Source organism: Diplotaxodon limnothrissa, linkage group LG2 (assembly GCF_057381915.1).
Source record: "Diplotaxodon limnothrissa isolate DT_005_m linkage group LG2, D_limnothrissa_male_GT1.1, whole genome shotgun sequence".
Taxonomy (NCBI): domain Eukaryota; kingdom Metazoa; phylum Chordata; class Actinopteri; order Cichliformes; family Cichlidae; genus Diplotaxodon; species Diplotaxodon limnothrissa.
This window is the reverse complement of record NC_140597.1, coordinates 13,648,818-13,671,144: the sequence shown is the minus strand read 5'-3', so window position 1 is coordinate 13,671,144 and position 22,327 is coordinate 13,648,818. Positions and strand designations below refer to the sequence as shown.

Sequence of the window (22,327 nt, the reverse complement as noted above, 5' to 3'; positions counted from 1 at the left end):
CTACTGCCAACCCTTAAAACTCCATCCTGGACAAAAGGATCCAGCTTCACAATGTGACTGCTCCTTTTAAGCTTGTCACCTTTTTGAAGACTTGCAATTTCTTCTGCGAAGCTTTGATTTTGACAAAACTTAACAATCTCAGTTTCTCCCTTTGCAACATCTGCAGTGGTAAGTGAAGATCCCTTAATACATGTTTTGAACTGCTGCATTTGACCTGCAACCTTTTCAGATTTCCTTTTACTGCTGTCACAGCCACTTGCTTGTGACATGAGAAGCTTCCGATGCGCACTTAACCTGCCAAGCAGCTGCTTGAACGTAAGTATACAGGAAACTGCCTTTTTTAGACGGTACCAGTCTGAATAGTGAGAGATCAGTTTGTTCACTGGATTTTCATGTAATTTTGTAACATCCACACTCATCACCTCTTTGACTTCAAAATCATTTTTTGGTATTTCTTTAATGTCCGGTGGAATTGGCCAGTTTTTCTTATCTTTTGTCAAAAACTCTGGCCCAGCAATCCAGTTTGAACACTTCATGAATGTCTCTGTGTTCATTCCTCTTGAAGCGTGGTCAGCAGGGTTTAATTCAGAGTTTACATACATCCACTGACTTGGTTTTGTGTTGTCTCTAATAAGTGACACTCTATTTGCTACAAATGTCTTAAATCTGATGTTCTCGCTGGAAATGTACTTTAAAACAGTGCTACTGTCAGACCAAAACACAGATTCTTCTTGTGGCATTTGCAGCTCCTTTCTCATGAGCTTGTCCATTTTTACAGCAACTGCAGCTGCTGTCAACTCCAGACGTGGAATTGTTATCTGCTTCAGAGGAGACACTCTGGACTTGCCCATAATGAATGAGCAGTGAGTTTCTCTTTTCTGGTTTGTGATACGGAGGTAAGTAACGACTCCGTAGCCTCTCTCACTGGCATCAGCGAAGTGGTGCAATTGTGTAGATATGACCACTCCAAATCCAGCAGGTTTCAAACACCTGTTGACGGTAAAGCCATGAAGTTTTGAAAGCTCTGAATGCCAAACTTGTGACCTTTGAGCCAGTTCAGCTGGGATTTCCTCATCCCATGAAATCTTCCTGCCACATAGCTCTCGCAGGATGATTTTTGCTGTCAGAATGACAGGAGACAAAAAGCCCAATGGGTCATATATTGCACTTACAAATGAGAGGATGCCTCGCCTAGTCTTTGGCACAGATTTTTCAGTTATCCTGATCTTGAATACATCTGTCTCTGTGCACCAGTTCACTCCTAGGACTCTTTCATCTGGTAGTGCATCATGTCTCAAATCCAAATCTTTCATCTCTTTTGCTCTTTCCTTTTCAGGAATGGAAGCAAGGACAACTCTGCTGTTGCTCATCCACTTTGTTAAGTGAAATCCTCCACTCTCACACAATGCAGTCAGGTCCCTGACCATAGTACATGCCTCTGTTTCATCTGAAACTGACAGAAGACAATCATCTACATAAAAATTGTTCAGAACAGCAGTAACTGCTGCTAGTGGCATTTTTTCTTTAGCATCTTCTGCTGCTTTTTTTAGTGCATAGTTTGCACAGCTTGGGGAGGATGTTGCCCCAAACAAGTGCACCATCATTTTGTATTCTTGCAGAGGTTCATTCAAGTTCCCATTTGGCCACCAGAGAAAACGCAAAAGATCACTGTCCTCTGGAGGTACTCGCACCTGGTGATACATAGCTTCTATGTCTGACATCAAGGCAATGTGATCCCACCTAAACCTTGTTAGTACTCCAATCAGTGTGTTCGTTAGGTCTGGCCCTTGCAAGTGTTCTTCGTTCAGTGATTTCCCTTGAAAGGATGCTGCACAGTCAAAAACTACACAGAGTTTTCTTTTCTGGGGGTGGTACACACCATGGTGTGGTATGTACCAAACTCTCTCATTTTCAGGGGTAGTCTTTGTGTTTGGTACCTGAACTGCATAGCCTTTATTCAGCAAGTCAGACATGAAGCTCTGATACTCCTTGTGAAACTCTGTGTTTCTGATTAATTTTCTTTTCAGATTCTCTGCCCTCTGCATTACTGCACTCCGGTTGTTTGGCATTTTGACAGCTTTGTTTCTCAAAGGAATACCTATGCTATAATGACCATTAATCCTTTCAACTGTGCCATTGACAGAATCCATAAACATGATGTCTTCTCGTGACATTTCCTGTTTTTCCTCAGAAGCTTTCTCTGGAAAATCATAGTTGAGCTGTTGCATCAAAAGATTCTCAACATTAGTGACAGAGATGCGATTTACTGAAACACTCAGCTCTCTGTCAGAAGGAGTAGAGCAAGAATCTCTCTTGAGAGGGCCATTGATAACCCAACCCAGGACTGTTCGAACAGCATATGGACCGTTATCGTTACTATGAATAATCTCCCATGGTTCCATAGCCTTGTGCACATCACATCCTATCAAAAGTCCAATGTCTGCGTCTGAATGTGGGAACTTGATTTGCCGAAGATGTGCCCACCTTTTTAAGTCATCCTGTGTAGGGATGTTCTCTCTAGACACTGGAATGTCTGCATGAGTGTAAATGTCAGGAAGATCTATATAGGTGTTCTCATTTAAACCACACACTTCTAATCCTGACAGGTGGTAACTTGTCACCATCTTTTCTTGTCCCATTGTGCGAAGCATGAATTTTGTCTTCTTACCTTCTACACCCAGTTGTCTCATCAGTTTTTCTGAACAAAACGTGGCTTGGCTCCCATTGTCCATGAATGCATAAGTCTCAATCAACTTATTGCCTTTCTTCAACTTAACCCACACAGGAACGATCGATAACACATGAATGCCTTTTCCGGCCCCCGTGGCTCCACAAATTCTGCCTGAAGTGTGTGTTTCATCACTTGTTGTGGGAATGTCTGAGACATTTCTCTGGATGCAATCGTCTGCCTTACTGTCCTCCTCCTTTGTCCAATGAAGCATACTTGGATGTCTCTTAGAGCAGTACTCACACAATGATCTTTTCTTACAGTCCTTACTCAGATGACCTTGTGTCAGACATGCAAAGCACAGACCCTTTGCTTTAAGGAACTCTAGTCTTTCTTTGTAAGGCTGGTTTCTGACCTTTTGACATTCTGCCAGTGTATGGAGTTTTTCACAGTATATGCATGGTTTCTGGAAGGCATTGCTAGTGTGACAAGAAGCACTTTTGTTAATTTCAGGTGACCTTTCATTTGCAGCTTGTGTTACACTTGTAGCAAATGTGCTTCCCCTTTGCCTGGATGATCTAGTCATTCTCACATTTGCAGATGACTTTGCTTTGTCTTCAGCATCCTTAATGTCACCATACAAAGAATCTGCAGCTATTTTTGCTTGTCTGTTTATGAATCTAACCAGATCTGAGAACTTTGCTCTCCTTCCACTTGTTTCTTGAATGTCAAAAGCAGAGACTCTCCACATTTCTCTCATTTTGTATGGCAGTTTAGAGACAATAACTCTGAGGTTCGTGGGGATCTCCATCTCTTGCAGTTGACTGATGTCTTGCATTGCATTGTTACAACCAGTGAGAAACAGTGAATAGCTATGAAGAGCCTTTGCATCATCTGTTTTGATTTGTGGCCAATTGAATGCTCTGTTCATGTAGGCAGTTGCAATTCTCAGTTCATTACCATAATGACAAAACAGCAACTTCCTTGCCTCACTGTAGCCTTGTTGAGGATTCATGTGCTGACAACTTCTTACCAAATCTCTGGGCTCACCTCTGGTGAACTGTTCAAGGTAATATAACCTGTCACTGTCACTGTCAGTTTTGTCATGAATTGTATGGTCAAAGGCTCTTGTAAATGGTATGAACTCAAGTGGATCACCACTAAAAATGGGAATGTCTCTTTGAGGCAAATGTGACAGTCTATGTTGTTTGACTAACATCTCAGTGATATCATTTTGTTTCAACATGACTTCACATAGATTCATTGGAATAACACTGGCATCAGTTTGGTGCAAGTCATCTTCTTGTTTTACACTGTGACTGTTTACCTTTGAATGCCCATCATGTTCACCTTGTACCTTTGGCTCTTGGAAGCTGAAGTGCTTAACAGCCGATTCACACTGTTCCACATCATTTTTACAGCTGTCATATTCACAGTCCTCTAACACTTTTATTTTGGCTGTAGAAGCAGCAATAGCTGTCTCGATCTCAAGCTGTTCTCTTCTTGCTTTTAACTTACATTCTTCAATGTCCAAGGCTTGTCTCTGTTTCAAGGATGCGGCTCGTGCGAGCAGAGCAGCGCGCTCTGCTTCTTCTTTCTGCCGTACAGATGATACCGAAGAAGCTCTGGACGATCTTGATGAGCGGCTACTGACTGAGCTTCTTCCAACGCTGGTACCTGATTTCTTTGCAATTAGTCTAGCAGTCACTGACACGCTGTCATCTGGGCTCACGTCGTCTTGATGCTGATGTCTTGTTACGATGATCCATTTCTCAACTTCAGTCATAAACGCACTGAACTGCTCCTTTTTTGGATTGAACCAGAGCATCTGGTCCACATTCCTTTCATCTTCTGGCAACAGTGACAGTACATCATCATTTGCCCGTAAGAATTCTTCATGCAGCTTTGAAAAGTTACTTAAATGTTCATCAACAATGTCAAGGCTTTCATTCTCTTTCATCAGTCCACTAATTTTATTCATTTTTGAAGTTAATTGTGACAGCTTGGACCTTCTTGCGTTTATGTGCCTGCCGAGCTGTTCTTCCAAACCTCTTTCGGTGTACTTTTGCGCGCTCTTGTGGCCAGTCCCGCTACTGCAGCTCTGTGCCCTGGGCCTGCAACCTTGCGGGTCTTTATCTGCCATCTCTGCCCCTTTTACACAACTTCTTATTCAACAAGTGTTCATGAAACAAAATGGTCTATGACACAAAGCTGAGGCTTTCGTAGTTAGTGTCATCTTCTTAAGACCAAAAACACTGTCACTGACTTATTTGTAAGAAGTTGAGAATCGCAATTGTTCAGTTTTAACACGACTTGTAGCTTAGCAGCATATCATAGTCCAAAACTTTATCCATGAAAGCTTATTTCTTCTTTTCTTAGATTCTTCATGCATACAGCTCTGTGCACTTAACTGACTTGCTGTATCAAACTTTGCACGATCTCATAGCGATGCAGTCGTCTTGTTCGGGAGCATGATGGTTTTACTTAATGTAATGGCTATCTTTGTTTCTTCTTGGAGTTCTCTATTTCTCTTATATCTAAAATAAGAGTCTGGATGGACAAGAGGCTGTTTTACGCGTCGGTTTGTGCAACAACGACGGTAAAACCATCGTGTCGCTCCGCCATTCGCTTACTTTATTTCTCACAAAACTTTCACAACAAAAGCACCATATCCTTTTCAGGCTTTTCAAAATAAAACATGTAATAACTATAAATGGCGCTAACAGTCTTCTTTGCACAGAAACCTTAAAGGTTTCTAAAAGACTTTAGTGAATGAAGCATTAAAACATTTTCCAGCAAATATTTCTGAATATAAAATAAAAGGTTAATTTAATGCCAGCACAGGCGAGGCAGCAGAGGGCAGCCACTCCACAGGAAGGTTTTTGGGCACATTTCTCATGTGGGGTTGAACCAAATTAAAAGAAATCAAAGCAAGACAGCAGGGTTCCCGTTGACATCCCCGCCAAGACGACAGGAAGCTGCGAGGGGAAAACAACCTGCAGCCTGCTGCTCTCAGGCTCTGGGGACCGGGAGTGACCAGCTGCCACCAGCCTGGGCTGAGGGCCTTAAATTTTTGCTCACACTGTGAACGTATGTCAGGGTGGAGGAAGATAAAGCAGTCACAGGAGGAAAAGACAGGAAGACACTTCTGCTGTCAGCTGATGTCTGTTTTACACTCGGCAGTGTTATACCTTATAACGATGGCCTAATTAAAAAATAAAAGGTCTTATAATGTAGAAATAAAAATGAACTATTTAGGAACAGTGGACATGTAATAAAAGCAGTGAATCAGTCTTTGACTTGAAGGCAAAAGCGAATTGATTTTCTTGGCTTGAGTGTGTCTGTGTACTTATACAGGGTACAGGTGCATCTCCTCTTATCTGGTACACCTACCTGGTGTATACCTACAGGCTGCAGGAAGGATATGATGAGTCAACATCCAGTGTCTAAAGTCAAATAAAAATAATGAAGCTTAATAAACTAACGCACACCTCCGAGGCTTTCATCATTTTCATATTTGAACTATAATCACAAGTTCAGCTATCAGAGCTCAAAACAAAAGACTTATAGACAGAGAGCAGCTTTAATATCAAAACACTTTATTTTACATACAAACAGTATCTTACAGCACATTTTTATTCATGTACACAAATGAGGAATGGAGTTAAGTTTGTAAAGGAAGCGCTAGGAAAGCAGCACCATCTGCTGGTGGGAAAAGGCTACTGCTGCTTTAGGATCGCGCTCGGTGCTGGAGAAGAGACTCTACTTCCATCCTTGGCAGGTTTCGCTCACAGAGTTCAAGCTAAACAAGTCTGAACGCAGAAATGACCTCAGGAGTCGTTGGGGAGGCCAAACAGTTTGACGGTGCCCGCCTCCCGGTTGTTGTCGTACTTGCCCTCCTTGTCATCGCAGGCGTAGGCCAGCAGGGGCCTCTTTGGGTGCCAGGCGACTGTGAAGGTTGGAGAGTCACACTGAACTTCCCAAAGCTTCTCTCCTACAACACGAGGAGAAGACGGAGAATGTGTTTAATGCTTAGTAAAAAAATATATATATTTCAAATTTACAGCTCCAAACTGTCTCACTGACCCGTTTCCACCTCAGCGATGTCTATGAAGTGATCCTCGGAGGCCGAGGCTAGCATCTTGCCATCGTGGCTGAAGCTCAGAGTCCTCACTGGCCAGTCCAGTCTGCACCATCAGAGCGATAAAAGAAAGAAACTCTCTGAGATCCAGAATAACCTTAGAGTCATAACGGCACATTTCTATTCCACGATAAAGATGTGATCCATGATGTGTTTTTATTTATTTTTTTAAAAGACCATTACTGTAATTATCTCATGAAACCTAAAACTCTGAAAATAAACCGTCTCTGACCTGGAGAAGCAGCGGACACACACCAGCTCCTCCACGTCCCACAGGCTGACCAACGCATCAGCACTTCCTGTGGCAAAGTACTTCCCTGTGGGGTCAAACTTGATGCAGATGCAGTTGGACGGGTGGGCATTGATAGACTGGATGGGCTTCAACTCTGGATAACTGCGAAAAAACCCAGGTGTTTCAGAGGAGTCCACGTGGCTCGTGCACAGGTCAGGAAAAACGTGAGTCAGTGTAAAATACCTTCAGACCTTTAGTTATTGTTGACCTGCAGTGTTTGCGTGTTCATTTCAAAGACAGAATTAGGAGCAGATAGAAAAGTTCCTCTGTTTTCTAATAATGCAAAAACACATTTTAAAGCCAAATCACAATGAAGTGGCGACCATTCCAGCCAGCTCTGGGATCAGCTTGTTGACATTTTCTCACCTTGATTTGAAAAAAGAAAAATCAAACTCCCCAACCTTTAGTTGTACACTTTCACTCAGCAGCTAGCCTGTGTTGGTGTGTGAGAAGCGACGGAGAACATGACGCTCAGCTTTTCATGAACATGCATGTCAGGAATGAACGTGAGCAGAAATCTGCTCCGTACCTCAGAATATTGATGCAGCCGTTTCCGTTGGTGAGGAAGAACATGTCGTTGTCGTTGTTCCACGAGATCTCATTCACCTCAAACTTGAACTGCTCTTCTGCCTTGGAGCGGTGCGTCTTGGCATCGATGAAAGTCACCACGTCATCTTTGTTCCCCACGGCAATGGTTTGACCATCCGGGCTCCAGCAGATGTTGATGTTTTCACCTTTAGACAAAGATTCAGTTTTGATGACACAGTGATGAGCGAGGTTTAAAGAAGGGTCATGACTCCTGTACGGGTGGGCATTTTGAATGACCGATACAAAAGTGCCCGCTATCATCCCAGCAGACTTTCCTCAGACGGTGAGACTATTGTATCTTTGAATAACCAGAAGGTTTTTTGTATTCATTTAAATTTTTGGGGGCTGACCAGCTGCACAGAGACGTTGTTTGTTCAAAGAACTGGTTACAACTCGCTGTCTAATGTAACCATGAATGAAGGAATAATTGTATTTTACTATGCTTTACTTATGACTTCATAATCTGGGAAGCTCGACTCACTAAACATCTTTGGCGCTTTACTGAAGTCTATAACTCACAATGGTTTATGTCAGTGTCTTTTCAAGAGTCTCTTCACCATCTAGTCACAGTAAGCAGCGCTGCAGCTAAGAGCGCAGGTAGCTCATTCAGCATTAATGCAAGCTGTGTGTTTAGAGGATAACATCAGACAAACAAGCCTTACAGAAGTCTGTATGACAATTATTTTTAATGAGATTTGAAGGATGTTCAAATTACAGAAGCTTCCCGGGAGAAACCACCTGGAAAAAATGAATCAGCAGGTACGGACTCATGAATTCACCATGAACAGGTGACTCTGTAACGTTCTGATTAACAAATTTGGATGATGTCATCATACTCGGACTGTTTGCTATTTTCATGATTTTGTTTCATGCTGAACGAACATCCGGTTTAAAGAAGTGGAATCTTTCAAAGCCTTTGAGCATAAGCACTCAAAAATACTTAGGATTACTTTTAATCTTAATCTAAAATCTTCAACTGTCAATAGTAAATGCCCAATTACAATCAAATCAGACTCTACAATGTTAACAAACTGACATAAATATACAGATGGGGTCATAAAGGATCCCAGTCAGTTACCTGAATCAGTCAGCTTCTATCAGCTACAATAACTCCCAAAGAGAAAATGCAGGCAAACAGCAGCAACCTGAGGTCAGTACTAGCTGCTGACTCTGTTCGCCACAAAAACCAAGAGCCTACCCTTCGTGTTGACGGTGGCGATGCATTTGGTGGTGCGTACATCCCAGATGCGGATGGTTTTGTCTCCGGACGCCGTGACAAACAGATCCGGGTTGGTGGGATGCCAGCAGAGCTGATCCACGCTGTCACTGTGACCTCTGTAGTTGTTCTCTTTCACCTGCAGACAAACATCACATGTATCAGGCATCCATCGTGTGCCACTTTACAGAGCACATCCACAAGCAGCCCAGCAAGACGATCACCTGTAAAGTTTTCTCTTAGAAATATGACTCAGATTATCTTGCATACCACACTTTGTGGAAAGGAAAAAAAAATTAGCATCCCTCAAGTTATAATTTAAACTTGAGGGCTGTGACTTTAACTTTCTGATTTGATCATGTCTCTTTACATAAATATGAAAGTTTATCAATTTGGGCATTTCAGTGATAAAAATACTAATCAGTAAACATATACGTAATTAAAATGAATAAAAAATTAAGTAGAAAGCTGGGCTGCAGACGGAGCTTATAGGTTTCTGCTTAATGACGTAAATTCCTAAATAACTACAAGGCTGTTCAGTTAGTGGCAGTTATTGAGTGATGGGGATTATCCAGGGGGCCGTGTTTTTTGTGACAGTCGGCTCTCTAACGTCCAACATTCATTCATTCACGGTAGCGAGCTAACCAGGCTAACGCTAGCATACTAGCAACATGCCGCTATGTGACTCACCAAACGGTCCTTTTCCAGCACGAAGACGCTCGCTGTTTTATCAAAGGACCCGGAGGCCAGCCTCCTGCCATCACAGCTCCACGCCACCGAGTGAACTTTAGCCGTATGAGCGGCGAATTCGCGGCTTTTGTTGTTATTTTTAAAGCTCTCCTGCATCTCTTGGAAATACTGCGACGCCATCTTGGATTCCTACGTAACAACAGTGGCCGCCGACTGTAGGTGGGTTTAAGGGAGCCTGCGCGCCATCTGGTGGTTCGGAGGGGACCGACACTTGTTTACTTTGCTCAGACGGTTAACTTTATAAAAGGTCCTGTAACCGTCCTGTAACATAAATACATTCAGAAAACAACAGTAGAAAAGAAGTATGTGTAAATCCATCTTATCTGTATTTTTTAATGCAAGGAATAAAATATTTAAATCGTTCTAAATACCAAATGAAAAGGCCTTATTATTGCAGGATATTGCTCATAAGAATGATTAATCAGTCAAATTAGAAACAGAAAAGTTAAAGTTATCCATTTAAAAGAATATATAAGAAATCTCAAACTGTGACATCATTTATTTGAATTGATATGCATTTTCTAACAACTAAAACCAACACAAGAAAAACATAAAGCCAGACTTCACCTTGAAGAAATTTCAGCTGCATAAACCTTATGAATGAATTTAAACAGGTTTCGTTGAGCTTTGGGGAAATGGGCTATTTAAGAAATTTAGAATGAGCATCATCCATCATTTACAAACTGTCAGATCCTCGTTTCTGTATGACAGTAAAATATGAAACAGTTCAGAGCTCAGTCAGTGATCTTCAGTTTAAATCCCAGAAAACAAAAAGTACTTCAGCTTCATTGTATTGTTTCTATCATTATTAATAATGTGGAATGCATAACATGACACAATCCATGCACAACACACTGCATGTTTAATCAGTCAAATTAGAAACAGTCTGGTTTGCAGCCTATGTGCATTTAATGTGCTACAGCTGATAGAGTTTTATCATACAGTTTAAAGTGGGTTAATCTATACATCAAAGTTTTTTTTGTGACTATTTGTGGAAGAACTGGAAAGAAGTGGCACGATCTGCTTTTAGGTAAATCATTGTGAAATATTTTGCTTTTATTTTCTTCAATTTTTTCCTTCCTTTTGTAAATTCATGCAGAAAAAAATGCTTTACTATCTCTCATTTTCTAAAGAAAATACAGCAGTTCTTTGCACATAGGCCTACGTGAACATCAACAGCGTGATAGGTTTGAGTACAAAAATAAATCCACTGATTGTGCAGGGGGAGATTTTTATGCCCTTTGAACTTTACATCATCTTTTCTGACATATATCAGATGTTGGTCTATGACTTTAAGATTCAGTGGCAGTAACGCTGTCACTCAAAGTAATGCTATATGTTCATATTACCACACATGTGATCTTTGACTCGGCACACATTCATTATATCTTTCAATGATGTAACCAATGCAAGTTTCCAAATTCATTGTTGAAATAAAGACAGAAATCTCTCGTTTTATTTGAATTCCAATTTATTTAAAGTGATGTTTAAAAAAAACCAACACTCCATTTATATCTCAAACACACACAATATCTAGTCACCCCATCTCTGTCAAATATGGTATATCCCTCGGTTAAGAAGCCACTTGGTTACCAACTAAGCAATCGATGCGAGGACCCAAAACCTGCACCATCTGCAGGGGGACTCCCCTGCCATCCGGAGGCCTGTGCAAGGCCTCAATATGCATAATATTCAGGCCTGAGGCAGCTTCTGATGTCGAGTGTGTGGTCCTTTTGCACTAGAGTAAAACACACCGAATGGACGGAACAAAATGCACTTTTTAAATGTGATTCTGTGTTTTAAGAAAAGATGACAAGCAGTGAAAGCGTCACATAAATGTGCCTTGCGTCTTTGCATACTCGTGAAAAAATGTTTTAATGTTGCGGGCACGTGCCAGGAAAGCGATGTAAAGACAGCAAGCCCTACAAAATAAAAGTCAACTGTTCTGGTGAGGAACGAGGGCGGTGTTTCAGGACACGTGCACACAGGTCTCTGGACTCAGTGCTGATTCAGTGGAGGAAGACATCTCGTCTCTGGTGGACTATGACACGATCTCATGAGTTTTCACGCCACAGACTATAACTCAGGATGTTGAGGTTTAGATGCAGGTGTATGGAGAGGTAGAAAAAGTACACAAGCACCCTAATTCCTCCAAAGCACTTCTATTCTTAGCTCATTTTTCCTCATCGTTTTCTCACTGAGGCCCCTAAAGTAGGTTTGATGAAGGTCTGACCCATGGACCCTGAGAACATTTCTGTGACATGTATCTTTAAAAAGCTTGTGTCGTGTTCCTCTAAACCTGAAATATCAGTCACATGTCACTTCTGTGTTTCCCCCCTTCTCACCTTGCATGACTTATGACGACACACCTGGACTGAAAGGTGTGAGAAGGCAGGAAGCGTTTGTTTTTTTTAAACCCTGTCTATAAAAATGACTCCCAGGTGTTTTCATCAGCCCGAGCTCATACTCAGGTAAACGCCTGGACAGGTGGAGCTGCAGGCAGCTGCAGGAAGCTGAAAGCAGCACAACAAAACTAAACTGTTCATTTACTTCATCTGGAACTTTCTGAAACATCCAATGCTTTCATCATTGACTACAACATGTCTGAAAAGAAGCTTCGATTTTAACATCCCCACATTACCAAAAAACACGCTTTTAAAACTGCAATCATCTGTCTGTTGGTACATTTGGTATTGCTTGGTTTGCCGGAGAACACAGCAGAATCTGTGGTGCACATCTCAAAAGCAACCCATGACAAAGTGTTTCGTTTGTTTGAAAGCAGCAGAAGAAGAGCGTTTCTCCACTATTTGCAACTGCAGGTTATAAACAGAGAAAAACCAGTTATGCTCGCGCCGCCGAGGATGCCAGCTGCAGCACAGGTCTAACTTAACCAGGAGAAAAATTACAGGACGTGGAGGCAAGGCAGGAGAAGCCAGAGAATTGGGCTCTATAACAGTACAGCGCATTCCTGCTGATGACACAAAGTGACGCTGAGCAGAATCTTTGTGCATCAAATAGAACTAAATCAACCTAAAGCTTTGCAGTCTTTATACAAGTCAAAGTGTCTGAAGAAAACTGAGTATCTGTGCAAAAATAGTGCAGCTTCCCTTGTACAGTGCAGCCCATCCTTCCTCCTGGATCCACAGGTTTATTGTCAAAAATCATCAGAGAAGCGAGCGGCCGATAAAAGCCGTTGTAGAAAAGCCAACAGTGCACTAACGCTGTTCTTTTGGCTCCTTTGAGACTTTTTGGTGTTTTTAGAAGTAGCTACAAAAATCCGAGTGTCAGTTTTATTGAATGTGAGCACGTTAGCCTCATGTGGTACGTATGGAGCAGCAGATACAGTCGGTCTTTGTGCAGCTGGAGTTTCTACAATGGCTGATCACCTCCCCTTATCTGAGCCCTGCTTTTTTCATAAAGTCACCAGTGCATTAGCTCTTACTGCTCTGTTACCTGCGCATCTTCATCCGAGCGAGTTGTTAGTCGGTTAGTGTAAATCCAAAAAAAACATAAATACAAAAGTACAACAAAGTCAACGTTTCCATTTTTGATCTGACACAGTAAACAAAAGGCAAACACTCTGCAAATCATCTGATCTCATCACTCTTTTGTCAATAAACGCACAAACCGAAGATACTCAGAGTCCATCCTAGCACTCTGCGTCTGCGCTGCCGTTGATTGAGCTGTCGCAGAGGGCGGCGTCTGCATCATCACCGGGCACTGCATGGTCGACTCCGTTTGACTTGATTTGATCCTCCTTGACACTGTGGAGCAGAGACAGCAAGCAACATGTAAGAGACCGAGAACAGCCGAGATGCAGCGATCACTGTAATCTGTGGAGACCAGGTCAGCATCAACCTTGTGCTGGAACCTGGACTCTAAAACTGCAGCTAACTACATAGCCTCCTTCTTGACTGCATGACTTCAAATATTCTTTTCTGTGTTTGTTTTACACATGCAAAGGTTTTTAGATTAGATACATGAACTTCCAGGGATACTGATGGCATCTCCACCCGGGTCAGAAAGTATTAGGACGGGATGGAGGGCATGCTTGTGATGAGTGTCGCTCCACCTGTTTATGCAGCCGTTGCTGACTGGAGACTCGGCTGTTTCTTTCTCAGATAGAGAGCTGCAGGACCTCCTCTCCTTGCCCGTGTCCGAGCTCTTCCTCCGGGCTACGACCGGCCCCGAGCCCGACCCCCGTCTCTCTGGGCTAAGCCTGGGCCCTGCTGGGTCAGACGGGGCACTCAGCCCGCCGGGCCCTTCTGGATCTTTGCCGGAGTCGCTGCTGGTTCGCCTTCCATTCAGGCTGTCAGAAGATGAGACGTGGCTCATACGGCCCTCATCTGGTTATCAAAGAGACAGACAAAAACCAAAAAGCAGGTTTTTACATGAGTCTGTCTTAAAAAAATGGTACAGAACTTTTATTTAGAAGAAAGAATGTCAGATGTCTGATAATAGAGGGTAGATGTTAGTTTCATCTGTGGCTTTATATTCTCTGACTGCATGTATTGAATTTCTATTCATCTTTATTTTATTTTTATTTGCTTTTTAACACTGTTTTTATCTTCCTTGAACTTTTTCTCCTACTCAAACTACATCCTACTGCTTACTGCTCGCTCTTCTTTGTGTCATTGTTTTTTTTTTTTAGAAATTAGAAGTTTTGTAGATGAATATTTATCCAGCTCAAATACTCTGCACACTTAAAATCAGAAGGTTGTGGCTCTTTTTGCCAAACGGGTCAATCAATGCGAGGAAAGCAGAGCAGAAGTGTTTGTCCTGTGTGCGCAGTGCGCCCTCTGCTGGACACAAACTGACACAGCAGTTTGGAACGACTTTTGTTCATTAAGCTTTTATTAAGATCTTATATTCATATTATCCTGATTATACTTAAATACTTTTACTTCAGTAAAAAACAACAATAGTAGAACTTTTAGTGACAGTATCCTGACCAACACTATGGCGGCTCTTTGAGGTCCTTGTTGGCACTTTTGATAATGATTTTCAATATTTCTAAAGACTAAATGTTTTATTGTATATAATTAATGAAAATAGCTGCTGACGCAACACTGATGAGCTGCTTGGTGACAGGTTGCTACCTCCTGAGCCGGCCTCGCCCGCCTTGTTGCGTCGGCGTCTCAGGATGACCTCCAGCTCGCTGTCCTTCTTTCCGGGAGGTGACGGTCCCGACTCCTGCGAGCCTCGGCTGGGGCTCCTCTTCACCGTCTCCTGGAGGAGTACACACATTACTGCAGGAAGTATAGTTTTTTAATCTGAAAACAAATTGTTTCCAACCAGCGATGCTACAACTGATCCTACTGCACAATCCTAACTGTCAGGTCCAGAAAACATAAATACTACATTTAGACATTGTTACAGTGTCAGTCAGCTGAACCTGAGACCTCTGTGCTAGTCACAGGTTGCCTTTAACAAAAACTTTGTTTGAGCACCAGAGTGTTCATAAGTGCACCCGGCACGATCAGGTGGTGGGGGAAGATGCTCCAGTCTCGACGCACCCAAACGTGTCGTGAGGGTGTGCTGGAAACACGAGGCTGAGACATTGAGTCAGAGTGGATCACACAACTGCTCAGAGCTACAACCTCCTTGGTGGGCTGTTTAGTGTCCCTCCCACTCGAGTGGGAGGGCTGAATGTATTGAATGACACGAGGTCTGTCTCTGGGGGAGTTTTGAATTATCCTTCATGCAGTTTCTCGTATTTTCACAGTTAACCTGATGTTTTGCGTTGCTTCCGTGTCTGGCCTCCTCTGCTCTTTGTCTGCTCTGAGCAACTTGGTTCAGCGAAACAGAAACCCGGCACTGTTCGCAGAAAACCACGTCCAGATCAATCCTCAAACACCCTGCAGCAGGTCTGATGGAAACAAGCACCATCTTAAGCCTGGCGTATTCGTGGGGTCAGAGCTTACGATGCGCACCGCCCACCAGGGGGCAATGCACTTATTTCTCCTCTTGACATCTCCAGTGTACACAGGAAGATCCATGCAGTTTGTCTGAATATTCTCTTTTCACATTTAACAACATTTAACACGCTGCAGTAAAGCCAACATAAGCCCGTTTTACCAGGATGCCTTTCAGTTCCTCCATGGCGCTCTCCTGCTGTTTCTCCTCACAGGTTGGAGGCTGCTGGAGCAAAAACAGAAACATCACACTTGACCTTCATGACCTTCATGTTCCACCGACAGATCTGTGCAGCCTCACTAGCAGAGAATCATGGAAAAGGGGAAGAAGCTTCTAGTAACTGAGCAGGCACATGGTGTCCGGGCCATGAAGTGCTTAACAATGGACGTTAAAGTGACATGTTTTAGTGACTGGAAGAGGACCTGCAGTGTGTGTGTGTGTGTGTGTGTGTGTGTGTGTGTGTGTGTGTGTGTGTGTGTGTGTGTGTGTGCTAGTCTCTCTGGAAAGCCCAGAGAGCAACTGTGACTTGACTCACTTTTACTGCTATCCTCTGCAGCAGCACAAAGAAGAAGAAACATGGAGAGGAAAGAGAGGACAGTAATCAGGCAGAGTGCTTTCAGACTGCACGAGAAAAAACAGCCCTGAAAGTATTAACAGACACCCGGATTCATTTTCACATGAACAACGAGCTGAGATAAAACAGGAAGGATGAATCAGGAAGTACAGATTGATTTTTTACAGCTCATATTTGTGACATTTAATCTCTTACTCTTGTTGAAGGTAAAACAAATCAATGGAAGCTGACAACAAAAGAACCCGTTTGACAATTAGTTTAAAATGGTGATGAGCAAATGCGTCTTCTTATAGAGTGTATGCTTCACTCACATTCTGGAGCATTAAAATACACTATAGTAAATACTGTGATCTTTTTTCTTTACATATTAAAGTGAGCAGGAAATGATAAAAAAAATGAACGATCAGATTATATGTGGTTCCTGTCAGAGACTTCACCTCACAGCCTTTACCAGCTGATAGATCAAGCTCAGGTGTTTCTACATCCATTTATATATTTGGGAATCAATGGAGGGGTGTCAGTGTTTCTAAAAATACCCACAGAGACAAAAGCCCCAACAACAATGACCCAAGCTTCGTCGTTGGCTTCATATAAGACTAAAGAAGAGACACACAAAGGACACAAAACAACAACAAAGAGAAGAAAACAAGTGACAGAAACGGAGGCAGGTCGACCGCAAAGACACACAAACGCCTGTTATTCCTGACAGGTGACGCATGTCTGTGCCTCGTCATGCTGGAAATGCAGCTCAGCACATTTACTGGTTTAAACTGGAGTTCACATCTGCACTCGTAACTCCAGTCGTGTCCTTGTTTTTCAAATTTAGCTGTGAAAAAAAAGGGTTAGGGTTACGCCTCTCAGCGTGCAGTGCTCCGTCTCACCTTGGTGTCCTGACTCTTGACGGGCCGCAGGACGACGCCATGTTTGATCCGCTCCATCATCTCGTTCACTGCCTTCACTTTCACGTCATCCACACCTTCAGCAGCAGCTGGACAGCCAGAGGGAGACAAACCCAAATTACACCTACTGGATTAACGTAGCGTTATCATTTATTTCTGAGGCTGGCTTTGGCTGAGAACACGCTGCTGACCATAACAATCATGATAAATAATAACAATAACATTCTGTCTATCAATACATGAATATAAAACAGTGTGGTGAAACCCACCAGGAGGCTGCTCAGCCTTCACGGAGGCTTTGGAACCTTTGGAAGATTTCCTCATGATGGCTATCAGAGAGCTGAGAAACAGGCAAAATGATTCAAAATGAAAAACCAAGAAACAAAAGAAAAATCACGAGGTCAGACTTATGTGCAAATAGTCAAATTTACTTCCTATTACAGCTTCAGCGACATGTTTATCTCACATATGAAAGAAAATCCATATCAGCTTTTTATCAGATTGTTGTTACTCTCAGTATCAGATACGGGAAAATAAATACGTGATTTTAAGTCCTTCTCTTAATATTTATTTATTTATTCATGTGTTTGCCCTCACTGGCAGCCAGACTTTCTGATTGGCCGAGACAAACGCTGGTCTCTCACCTGAGGGGGTTACATCTGGAGGGCGGAGGCGGAGGTGGAGGGGGAGGGGGAGGAGGAGGGGGTGGCGGTGGCTGTGGAGGAGGGGCGGGAGGCGGCGCGACCCCAGGTGCAGGAGGAGGAGGGTCTGTGCTGGTTGTCATGGCGATTTTTTTCTGGGCCTCCTGGAGCTCGTGAACTGGAGAGAAGAAAACGTGAGCGGTTAAAAATCCTCTCAGCTGCTCGAATGATGATTTTCTTTCATTGAAGCTCCTTCCTAAACTCAGAGAGCAGGATCTGGTCATGTTTTTAACCGTTGTCATTGGTTGCTGGTTTTAGCCCTGACATCATGTGACCCATTTACGAGTATCAGACAGTGTTGTGAGGCTGGAGTCATCCTGTTTCTTTCTGCATCAGCAGAGGAATAAACACAGGAGCCACGAAGCACCGAGACCTGTAACCCTCTTATTTAATCAGCCGTCGGGTCAGCTGTTTCCTCCTCACATTATACTACAATAGAAAATCACTAAAAACCGTAAAACATTGACTGTACCATGGATATTTTATTTTTACTTAGTTTTGCTTAATGTGAATTATAAATGTAGATTATTTCTCATTAATCAGTCTGCTGCAGTTCGCTTACTTGCTCCTCGTCTGTAGAAGATTCAGGAAAAAGTGCTTGAAAGAGACTCAAAGCTAACATAGAAATTATTGATTACTTTGCTAACTGCATTAGGGACCGAGCAGTTAACCTAACCCTCGGTGGACTCACAGCCGTGTTGACCTGCTGTGAGCTTGAACAGTGATATCATAAAGAGCAGGAATGAGCTGATTAACTCCCAGGATCCTCTCAGCAGGCAGGACTCTCACCCACAGACTGTCCGTCTCTTTCAGCAGCATCCACCTGCTTCTCTACACAGACACAGACAAGCTGCCCGGTCCAAAGGAAAGATGGAGGATGAATATAAAAGCCAGTCAGGGAGCAGGTCAGACAAAAACATGAGTTAAACCAGACTTAAACAGTTAATATTTGTATTATTGTCTCTCATATTCAGCTTCAGTGAGTTTGTGACATTTTACTTGAATACAAGAATTATCTGAACCTCATCTCATGGCACCTGCTTCTGTGTTTAAAAGCTGTGGGGTCTTTCTCTGTATGTCAGAGTGTGGGACCTGATCGGTGCCTCAGATTACCATTCAGCCTGCCTGCTGCTGTATGTTATTCCCTTTTCCTATTTTAACTAATTTTTTCATCTATAATGTGGAAAACTTTCATTCCAGAAGATCACAGTGGGCACAATTCAGTAAATACAGCCTCCCTTCACCTCCAGTGTTCTATACTAGGCTCACAATGATATTAAAGTTTTAATCAACACATAATGTCAGCTGACAAAATGAGGAATCTGTGGGTGTGCAGAGTTATTGAGTCCACCCCTGCTAATCCTCTGCATATTCATCAGCACGTCCATTTTATTAGGAACAAAAATGGAAAACAGAAGGTTGAAGCGGTCTGATTCTGGTGCAGCTTGATCTGAGCACTAAAACTGGGTCAATTGACACATGCCACATTGGCTGGAAAAGTATTGGTGCATAAATAACATGTAGCAGCATGAGGCTTCACTGATCCCAGTTTTAACAGGACTCCAGTTTTCATGCAGCTGAAATATTATTCTGTCCTTTGAAAGAAGAGACGCGCCCACAGGTCTGAGAGGAAGTGTTTGTTCTATCTTTAGCTTCATCACGTCTTCCTACAAAAGCAACAATCTACTTCACTGTGTTACACTCAGTTTGTTTAGGCAGACTCTTGCCAGCCAATCACAGATAGTTTTTTTCTGTTGCTATGCTGTGTGTCTCCTGTCTCCTTTTAATGTTAAACTTCTATTTTAATGCTCACCTGAGGACTTGGTGAAGTGCACCTCCTGTATATATTCTCTATGGGACACTCTTAATGTGTGTGCGTCTCCACCTCCACCCACCTTTTTCCTCCAGCTCCTCGTTCTTCTTCAGTGCCTGCTCCAGTCGTCCCTCCGCCTCCTTCTTGTCCACCTCCAGCAGCTCCAGCTGCCTCTGCAGAGCCTCTAGCTGTGTCTTCACACGGTTCTGCTCCAGCTGTTCCTCCAGGTTCTGCACCTACACACAGGCGTAGCACATGATTCAGAACAAGCTACACAGAAGCACCGTTACCAGACTGAAGGCTTTCCAAGCATGCAGCACTGGATGAAAGGCCATCAGACCCATTAAATCACATGACCACCGCATCTCATCAAGGAATAACTAAAAAGTAAAGGACCAGCTTCACCTATTGTTAGATTATAATATTATTTTATGCCATGTTATACCCCTAATTAAAGATTGTGAATTATTATGTAGTTTTAGTTTGCAGTATTCTCCTGAATTAGAAGAAGCTGATAACTATTGCATTCGTTAAACTGATTTGCATTACATTAGACTGCTGATTTATTGTGGATGAATGATATTGTTTTATGATGTTATAAGAAATACTGTTTGCAGAAAGTCATCGCCTTATTTGTCTGATTAGAAGAGAACAGAATATACTGGAGTTTTCTGCCCCATCTCAGCAGGAGCAGATAAACAGGGAGCCAAGGTCGTAGCTTAGGCGCTGTGTGAGAGAAAGCATGTGAATGTTTAGGCTTTTATGATAAGGTGGGAGAACCAGAGGCTATAAGAGTTTGAGCAATGCTCCACCATTTTGAGATCTGAGGCTGTCTGCATACGGTGTCCATCTCCCACGCGTGTGTTCATTAAAATCATCGTTTGACTTAACCCGGCCGGACCAGTGTTGTTATTGTGGTTTTTTCTCGTCTCCATCCCCAATATTTTGAACCATAACACTATGATACCTGCAGAATGTCACCAACTGTTGAAGCAAAACTAAAAGTCTAATTACCTGAGTTATTATACTACATGTACTCTTGCTTTGGATTACTGAGGGTTTTACAGTTTTTTCTGATTGCTTAAGCACATTTTTTGTAACTATTGGCTAATTTTGCAAAACTCTTCACACAAATAAGAAAACCTGTCACCCAATAATCAAAACATTGTAGTTCTCTTGCAAAAGCAAACACAGCTAGATTAACTCTTCACACCTTCGTAAAAATGGTGTTTCCGTATCAAACAGTACACACAAGCCATCATCTACTAAGCACACAATGCGCCAACTGCACACTGATGGTATGAATACAAAACACATCTGGCTTTTGCTTTCTCTGTGCACAAGGTAGGCTATGTCAGTTTGAGTTCATACTTCTGTCATAGATCCATAAGCATAGAGGGATCCAAACTTCAAGTACTGGTGTTTATTCAAACACATCAAAACAAACACAAGTGTTTATTTCCAAGTATAGGATTATTTGCAATCACCATAATGACTATATGGGTTACTTGGTCTGCAGTGAACATGCTTCCTCTGCCCCCAGCATCTGGTCATCTAGCAATTCTGTAAAGTAACAATTTCAGTATTTTTACATCAATGGTATTGGTGTGTTTCTCATTGGCATATGGCAGTGCTACAAATCTTTGTGCGAAGTGACTGTACTAACCGATTCTCATTTCAAGATGTCCTTATGGTACTTGCTACAGTGTAGCGGCTCGAGTTAGGCTGGACCCGTTGGCCAGCTTCCCTCAGGGTCATTCCACGGTTGATTACATGGTCCACTATTGTAGCTCTGATGTCATCAGCAATTCTATTTCTTACTCTTCCTACCCTTCCTCTCCCCCCTCCTCATCTTCCTCTTGCTCCTCCTCATCTTCCTCTTGCTCCTCCTTGTCCTTGTCGTCCTCTTCATCCTACTTCTTCACCTCCACGTCCTCTTCCTCGGCCTCCTCTACTTCTCACTCTTTCTGCTCCCTCCATTGTACTCCGCACACACAGCTTACCTGTATTATAGTGCTTAGGCTGATTGCAAAGTGAACTAATTATCTAAAAAAGTTTTCACATGTGAAAGTGTGCCAGACAGTTGGCAAATTAGTGTTAATGATAGCCATACATGTGTATACTTTTGCTAGGAGTGTGTTGGAAATTTGGTAATTGAGTGTTGTGCAGTGAATTGTGCCTACAGTTTTGCAAAGTGTGTGTTACAAAATTGCAAACTGAGTGCAAAGCAGTTTTTGTGCTTTTAGTTTTGCAAACTCAGTGAGTGGTTTTGCTATAAGTCTGAATAGTTTTAGAGATAGTGCTACAGGAATCACAGTTAGGGTTTAAGCATTCAGAAAAAACTGTAAAACTCAACCTTTAACAACCTTCTTCTTCTTCCAGCTGCTCCCTTTAGGGGTCGCCACAGCTTCCTCCATCACACCCTATCCCAACATCCTCCTCTGTCACACCAACCCTCTTCATGTCCTCCTTCAGTATTTATTTTTCCTTCAGTCAAGGTCATGATGGGACCGGTGTGAAATATGTTACAAGAAATATGTAGTACTGTAGACTGTGTCATTTCAGACTATGTGAATTCAGAATTTCAGACTGTTTATTGGTATATATTGGACTGTCTGATCAACATGCAAACCAAAGAAGAGTATTAGCAAAGAGCAAGCTTCAGTGCTAAACCGATTTAACTCATTTAAAAATCAAAACAAAAATTCCAAAATGTCCAGAAAAGCAGAATCTCCAGGAAGCACCGAGGCAGGACTACAGAAGGAACTG

At 42.5% G+C, this 22,327-nt stretch overlaps 2 protein-coding genes across 3 annotated transcripts in view; both read right to left on the bottom strand.

The window, feature by feature from the left end:
- Window positions 1-6,391: 6,391 nt before the first annotated feature.
- thoc3 (THO complex 3) lies at window positions 6,392-9,775 on the bottom strand. Its single transcript, XM_085367299.1, has 6 exons — window positions 9,596-9,775; window positions 8,888-9,044; window positions 7,631-7,835; window positions 7,042-7,203; window positions 6,755-6,855; window positions 6,392-6,662 (listed from the first exon to the last, which is right to left on the bottom strand). Exons 1-6 carry the CDS (start codon window positions 9,773-9,775, stop codon window positions 6,499-6,501), a joined length of 969 nt encoding a protein of 322 aa, XP_085223425.1. The 3' UTR covers window positions 6,392-6,498.
- A 3,529-nt stretch (window positions 9,776-13,304) lies between these two features.
- Window positions 13,305-22,327, bottom strand: part of shtn3 (shootin 3) — a 29,957-nt gene continuing 20,934 nt past the window's right edge. For both annotated transcript variants that reach the window (XM_085367277.1, XM_085367286.1), the window contains exons 9-17: window positions 19,641-19,794; window positions 17,689-17,863; window positions 17,314-17,384; window positions 17,027-17,133; window positions 16,107-16,121; window positions 15,734-15,796; window positions 14,755-14,884; window positions 13,728-14,001; window positions 13,305-13,419 (exon numbers count right to left, since the gene is read on the bottom strand). In XM_085367277.1, the coding sequence (XP_085223403.1) occupies window positions 13,305-13,419; window positions 13,728-14,001; window positions 14,755-14,884; window positions 15,734-15,796; window positions 16,107-16,121; window positions 17,027-17,133; window positions 17,314-17,384; window positions 17,689-17,863; window positions 19,641-19,794 (1,104 nt within the window). The remainder of the gene's footprint in view (window positions 13,420-13,727; window positions 14,002-14,754; window positions 14,885-15,733; window positions 15,797-16,106; window positions 16,122-17,026; window positions 17,134-17,313; window positions 17,385-17,688; window positions 17,864-19,640; window positions 19,795-22,327) is intronic.